General features: G+C 31.7%; 1 protein-coding gene and 1 long non-coding RNA gene across 2 annotated transcripts; both read right to left on the reverse strand.

Annotated features, from left to right (window-relative positions):
* Window positions 1-727: 727 nt before the first annotated feature.
* On the reverse strand, window positions 728-2,623 carry LOC128171286 (keratin-associated protein 19-2-like). The gene is made up of 4 exons (XM_052837056.1): window positions 2,521-2,623; window positions 2,024-2,035; window positions 1,758-1,793; window positions 728-1,105 (listed from the first exon to the last, which is right to left on the reverse strand). The coding sequence occupies exons 1-4, from the start codon at window positions 2,552-2,554 to the stop codon at window positions 915-917; spliced, it is 273 nt and encodes a 90-aa protein (XP_052693016.1). The 5' UTR covers window positions 2,555-2,623; the 3' UTR covers window positions 728-914.
* Window positions 2,624-4,442: 1,819 nt separating this feature from the next.
* LOC128171291 (uncharacterized) lies at window positions 4,443-6,109 on the reverse strand. The gene is made up of 4 exons (XR_008242053.1): window positions 6,043-6,109; window positions 5,440-5,454; window positions 4,907-5,092; window positions 4,443-4,567 (listed from the first exon to the last, which is right to left on the reverse strand). It is a non-coding gene; the product is annotated as an uncharacterized LOC128171291 (long non-coding RNA).
* Window positions 6,110-7,226: the final 1,117 nt, after the last annotated feature.

The following is a 7,226-nucleotide window of genomic DNA, read 5'->3' on the forward strand; positions in this document are numbered from 1 at the left end:
GTAAATCCTCTAGTTTAGATTTATGCATAGACTATATAGATTTTAAAAAAAATATCAAGAACAGTTTGCAAATATTGATATATCATATATAAATTATTGCCAAATGCAGGGTGTGTGGTTTTCTGGTTCTTTGTCCTTTTTGTTCAACGGATTATTCAAGTGTCTTACATAGCTGACCCTGCTGACCCTGCTCCATCATTAAAAAAACGCATCAAAGAACATATCAAATATTTTTAAAAATATGTAATTACTGCTCACCAATTCATCATATTGAGCGGGTGCAAAAATACCCCCTCAACACGGACATGATTATTCGACACAGTGTTATCCCTAAATAAAATGGGTACAGTGGTAGCCTTTGCATTGATACATCAATCCCTTGAGATGATTAAATGTTAACTAGACTTAATGGATATCAACGAGATTCAATGACACTTCCCTCCACATTATCTTCTTCTGACATCTCGACCAATCATTTCTTTGACCGAAACAGCTTCATTCAGAGCAAATCTACTTCTACACATGAACTAGGCGAACATTGAACAGGGCAAAATTGATCACACGTTATAATATCAAATTGTTTAGTCAAGCAAATGTATTTGGAGACGTCAAATACGTGTATTTGATTTTGTTAGGTAAAAGATGTGTTTGCATCCAGTATATACTGGTTTAACGTAATGTGTACCTTAATTTTTGTACAATGTGGAAAAACAAAACAAAAACTATGTAGTTGTATTGTCTTGGTTTAATTATACTACACACAAATGACATCTCTTTGTTTCGTATTTTCTTGAACGTCCTTTAACAGTTAGATATCGGCGGGTGGTTAAACATGTTTCCTTTTTTTAACGCAAGATAATACAATTTCTCTGTTAAACTTTCGTGGTAGGAGTCGACTAGTTGACCATGGTTGATCAGTAGATGGGCGTGTCATGGTGGTGAATGCTGCCATGACTGTGGAGTCCGTGGATGGGGTTGTAGTAAAGCCTGCTGCCATAGTAACTGTGGTGTGGGAAGTGTCCACCGTATCCACCGTATCCACCGTATAACCCACCGTATCCCCCATATAATCCACCGTATCCTAATCCATTATATAACCCATAGTCTGTGGAGAAACATTTGATATCATAACATATATTTTGACCGTACTGTGAAACACTGTCTTGACCGATATTACACTAGCCTTGACGGATATAGCGAATTCCGCTTTTATTAAAGTAAAATCGCCTATCCCTGGTACTTCGTTATTGGAATGTTTCACTTTATTTTTATTTGATATCTTTAGTGAAAAGTAAAAACAAATTAATGTAACGTAAAATAATCTTTATGGTTTTTTTTAAAAAAAAGAATACTTTTATTGAATCAGTGATTTGTTTGTCTGCTCTTTGATAAGTTTGTGTTTTTGTGATTAGTTTCAGCGAATTGTAGATAATAATTGTTTATAGCTTCATTTGCGATTTGGCTAAATTTATAATTATCTTTTACTCTGCATGGATTTATTCATTTTAATTGACTTCAGAAAAAAGTTTTTTTTAAGAAAAATGCTTTATTGAATATTCAATTAGATTTGAATATTAAAACATTCATTGTAGGCCAACATTTTACAAACACTTGTAAACACCTTTTATGTTGACAAAGCAATGATTTTTATGAATATTTTTTTTATAAATACCTTCAATAAAGCATTAGTATGTAAAAAGTAAAATCTAAAACAAAAGAAAAACAAGAGAGAGAGAGGGGGGGGGGGGGGTACTTACTGCCATAACCTCCGTAAATAATGCCCTGAGCAGACACTGAAAATAATAAGAAAACATAGAAACATTGGCACCAACTGACAACTTATTAAGTAAAGTAAAGAACTTTTATATTCTTAAAACCTGTGTTGAAAAAAAAATAATTGAATTTATATGAAACAGAAATTTACTTTCTTTACCCAAAATGCAATTAATAATTGTCATTTGTTTCATTTAATGATAAAATTATGTCATTTAATAATAGTTTATGGTTTATTTTTTTTACTTACGTGTCATCATGCCTGGAACAAATAAGAAAAAAAAAATACTTAAATATTGATATCAGATTCAAAATAGATTTTTTTTAAAAAATGCATCCTTTACGATAGAAATTGAAATGTCAGATTTAAAATGGATGAGAAAGGTTAACAAATGAACCAAAGAAATATGACTCATAGTTCATGTTCAAACATTTCACTGATAGACTTGTCTGACGTTGTAAAGTACTTTTTGACCCAGACTTCGTTGTTTATTAATTATTATCTTTTATATTGCTTATTGATTATTTACACAATAAAAAACTGATAAAAATAAAAGAATTATTGTAAGATTAAACAAAAGTATTTTCATTTTCCTTCATTTTCCATCAAAACATTTGAAACAATAAAATAAGTATCCTTGCTCCTATTTTTTTGTACCGTTTAAAACTAAATTTCGGAGATATCATTCAACATCTACCATTTTGTAATCTAGAATAAATCTGGTTCAAAACCAACGATATACTTACACAGCAAGAGAGCGAGAGCCACAGCGGACTTCATTCTGAATCCAATGTACGTCACAGTTAAAGAACCGGGAGGAAACACGAGACCACCTGTTGGCAAGGTAACAGATGACCAGCTATTGTTGATCCACCATATATATACCGATCAAAACATTCATCAGACACGCATCGTTAAACATTAAGTACGGCGGAAACTGTCTCTTTTATGTCTTCACAACCTATGTACTAGCATCTGTCTTAATTTGTCTTTCGATAGATAAGATTAAGAGCTCGTTTAAAGTACTAAATAGATGGACGGCGTGACATTTCCTTGTCAAAAAAAATAAATAACGAACATGTAGCTGATTTTAATAAGCAGTTCACTAAAATTAATTATATTTGGGATCAACTATCATTTAATACTAATATCATACCGTACATTCCATGTTGTTTTGTATATTGATCAGCGATTTTGGCGGGAAATGTCGTCCGCTAAATTTCGTTCTTGTTTATCTTAACAAACATTATAACAAAAAATATCAATATTGCGTTGCATTATACTTATGCTTTATTGTAAGGACAAATCTTTTTTTTTTTTAAATTTCTTTTGACTGTTTGGGGTCAGTTTTAATTATGTTTAAAATGTGTTACAACACATATGAAATTTGATAAAGATATATCAATTAAGAAGAAAGGTAATATTTAAAAGGACAACAAACTAATTATGTTTAACATACTTATTGCGATATTTTAATTTAAAAAAAAACATAATTTAAGGTATAAATGTACTTATTCTCAAGCACATTTCAATAGCTAATGATTAAAATTCAGAATAATTATCATTCCATGGTTTATGTGAGATTAACTGCGCAAATTTGAAAGCGTTGTAGCTGTTAATTTACGATGATGAATTTGAGTGTTTAGAATGTGTAAATACCCAACTGGAAATTTCAATTACTTTTTTATATAACTAAGTAGAGCATAGTGAATGGTCTACGCGTAATCTTAAGCTCTCCAAAAAAAAGATCACAGATTCATCCTATAGTGAAAAATAACGTCAATAATAATGAATAATAATGAATTCCGGATATTTTGAAACCGTGTCCTTAGGACGAGGTGTATAAATCCTATTTATGTTAAACTATATCATAACGTGAGATGTACTGTTTAAATTTACTATGTGGAGGAGCAATATATATATTTTTTCATTTTCTTTTTTTAGGAAAGGAAACCATTGTAAAATATCAGCAGAGCAACGTGTTCGGGTTCAATGTTCATATTTTGAACAGGTATTGTATGCATTTTTTCTTTTTGATAAAAGGTACTATAAACCAACTGTTATTTGCGTGCGAATAAGTTTTGTGATGTTTGCGAGGATATCGTCGTCGCGAATAGTACTTGCCTAAAACCAGTTGTTAATGTTTTGTTGTAATAATAAGACGGGTCTGTATAAAATTTGGTTGCGAACATTAGTTGTCGAAAACCAGTTTATCGGAAGTAAATCGCAAAAAAAATCGTCGCGAATTAAATTTGGTTAAGAGTGTTAGTATATGGCATTAAAAGAAACAAGACTGTATGTTGTATTTTTACATTCTTATTTGCAAGGTTCAGTGACTAAAGTCCGCCGGGTAAATTGCAATGTAAAAACAATTCTTGGCAAATGTTTGACAATCGTGAAAATTACATGTTTGATAACGAAATACACGAAGCTGACACACTTTCATTACAAACATAAACATTTTGAAGAAACGGAAATAAGCTTTATAACTTTCTTTAACAATAATGTTCTTTTTAAATAAGTACTCATAGTTAAGAAAGCTATATTCTTGTTGTTGTTTTTTTTTTTTGTTTGTGTTTGTTTTTGTTTGTTTGTTTTGGGTTTTTTTGTCGTATGAGTGGGTAACATCTAAAAAGCATAACGCAAAACGTAATGTATAAGAAAAAGAATCGTTTTGAATAGTTTTAATACAGTGGACATCAATATAATTTAGATTAATTGAAAAAAGGAAGGTCTTGATACTTGTAGTTAGCACCGTACGACATACCGAAGATGGAATTTCCAGTCGATCAGCTGTTAAACAAACGTATATTTTATAAACAATGGTGATATTTGTAAATTCTTTTTAATATTTTATTCACTAAAAAATTGTACAAATTAATTAATTGAGCCAAAATAGTGAAAAACTTGAAAGTTTTTTTTTAACTATTTAAGCACGAATTAAAAGAGAGAAGAATAATTAATAAAATGGTAGAATTCGAATCATTATCAAATCTAATAAACTAGAAACAAAGACCAAGGCAAAACGCAAACTTTTATAAGTGTTCATTACGAATATTTGCTGTTTCAAACCCATACCTAAGATGGTGAGGTTAACGGTTCTACGAGATAGATACAAGATAAGATACGTACATCAGCTTATATTGCATTTCTAATCAAATTCCATGGAGGACGATTGACCGGAACTGAATCCATAGGAGCTCCCACCAAAGCCTCCGTATCCCGGCCTCGGACCGTAGGGACTCAGATTGGAGCGTCCCGCCATCGCGCTGTACGGATTGTTGTACCACTGACGGACGAAGAAATTAGACAGGTCCGCTGTAAAACAGGAAGTTGATTTACCGATCCCATCAAATTGTATGTATAAAGACATGTAGAAAAATATTGATCTATTTGAAGATGCAACAAAGTAAAATGTTTTCCTTTGATTGATAACCAGTTTTCACATATTTGCTAAAATATTGTATTAATAGGTACGATTTTGGCTTTAATCCCATTTTGCATGCTTTTGTAAATTGGTTTTCATATACATATTCAATTTTGTTTTGGTTATTGAAATAATTAAAGAAAAAAATCAGGAAATTGGATAACATTTACAAGATGCTAACTTACGATAACTGATATGTTAACAGAACAAATTCACAAAATAAAAAAAAACTACCTACCTGACGCCAGTATAACTAAAATAAACATAAACAGTGGGTTAAGGATGCTGTATAATGAAACAACCATTTAATGAATTTCCTATCATATCATGTTCAAGTGTTTAAGTTGGTATGAAACCTCGGCGATATCAAAGGATTAAAGAAGATTGTCATTGAAATACTTTTACCGGTTTATTTAATATTTAACACTTAACCCCCCCCCCCCCCCCGAAAAAAAAAAAAAATTGAACATTTTTTGAACAACTATTTTTTTCCCAGCGGGATTCGAACTTATGTCTTACAGATTCGTAGAAACCTCTTATCCACTGCACTTTACTATTTATAAAATTTTACTTAATTTAAGTGATTATTTCATTAAATACTATGTCAATCTATTTCAGTGTCCCATACAACCTAAGAGAAAACAAGTTTTATTTTGGAGATATTGATACAATATTGATTAAAACTACATTTTTGGGGGAAAAATAAAAACAAAATTTTTACATCAAAACCAAACAAAACCCAAACAAACAAAACCCAGGTTTATATTGGCTGTCTAAACAATTGGTTGGGATATATCTATGATGACAGTAAGATAAATTCGAAACACATTTCAATACTTACCCACTGCAAACAGAGCCAACAGGACAGAGACAGCTTTCATTTTCACGGTTGAATAAACTCGAAGTCAAGGAATCGATAGGTATTAATATAATGTGTGACGTCATTTAAAGCAAACCGATCGATTGTCATTATTGAGTGATACTGATTAAAGATTATTGAAAGGAATTGAAATGCAATAGAAGTGGGTCATTAGTCACTTTGCCACCGTCACCAAAATTACTCTAATGTAGGATCATGCATAGTAAAAACATCATTGGAACACACACAGGCTTGATAATCTATTTTATTGTAATTACAATAGCATGTTTTCTGGATGTTTGATGGAGCGCCTTCCAAGAATAAAAAAAAATGAATATTTTTTTAGCTGATGTACAAGGCTTTTTTGCTCAATCCTACATCCACAAGGTAAGATGGTCAAGCAATGCTAATGAAGCAAATAAACATACAAACTCAGGAGTGTTCTGATTGCATTTCTTCGCCTAATTACAGATTTTTATAGTTGTAAATCTTCATCATAAATGTTCTTTAATTACCAGTTCGAGTCAGTGAAACAAACATTCAATTTCATCGTAAGTTAATTCATTTAAGCTTTATTATCAAAATATGAACGTTATATTTTTTGGTCACCTGAGTCACTCAGGTAACCTAATGCAATTGGTCTTCGTCCGTCGTAGTGCTTCGTGCGCTGCGCGTTGTGCGCTTAGAATTTTACATTTTCAACTTCTTCGTAAAAACTACCAGGCCAATTGTTATCATTTTGGTATGAAATATCTATTTGGTAAAAAAAAAATCTGGGGTGCATCCAAATATGCAAAAAAGCAAAATTTTCAAACTGTTTCTTCTCTACTCCCACACATGTGAGAAAAAGCCTGAATGGTTATGAAGTCCATGAAACCCTCTACCAAAATTGTGAAATTCATGCCACATGGATCAGGGGTTCAGGCTCTCGGGTGGGGCAACTTTGGCCATATAGTAAAAATGTATTAAATCTTAGAAAATCTTCTTCTCTTCTCCATTATAAATTTGAATAAAACTGAGTGCATGGTTATGATGTCCAAGGACTCCTCTGCTTAAATTGTGAGATTAATGGCCCCTGGGTCAGGGGTTCAGGCTTTAGTGAAGGGCCAGTTTGGCTTTATAGTGAAAATGTATTACATCTTAGAAAATCTTCTCTTTTCCAAAAT

The sequence above is a fragment of the Crassostrea angulata genome, chromosome 2 (assembly GCF_025612915.1).
Source record: "Crassostrea angulata isolate pt1a10 chromosome 2, ASM2561291v2, whole genome shotgun sequence".
Classification (NCBI taxonomy): Eukaryota; Metazoa; Mollusca; class Bivalvia; order Ostreida; family Ostreidae; genus Magallana; species Magallana angulata.

Excerpts from the sequence above, each read along its gene's own strand:
- LOC128171286 (XM_052837056.1), bottom strand. The coding sequence starts at position 2,554 with ATGAAGTCCGCTGTGGCTCTCGCTCTCTTGCTGT. Across the intron at positions 1,106-1,757 it reads TATTTACGGAGGTTATGGCA|ACTATGGGTTATATAATGGA; the intron begins GTAAGTACCCCC and ends GTTTCTCCACAG.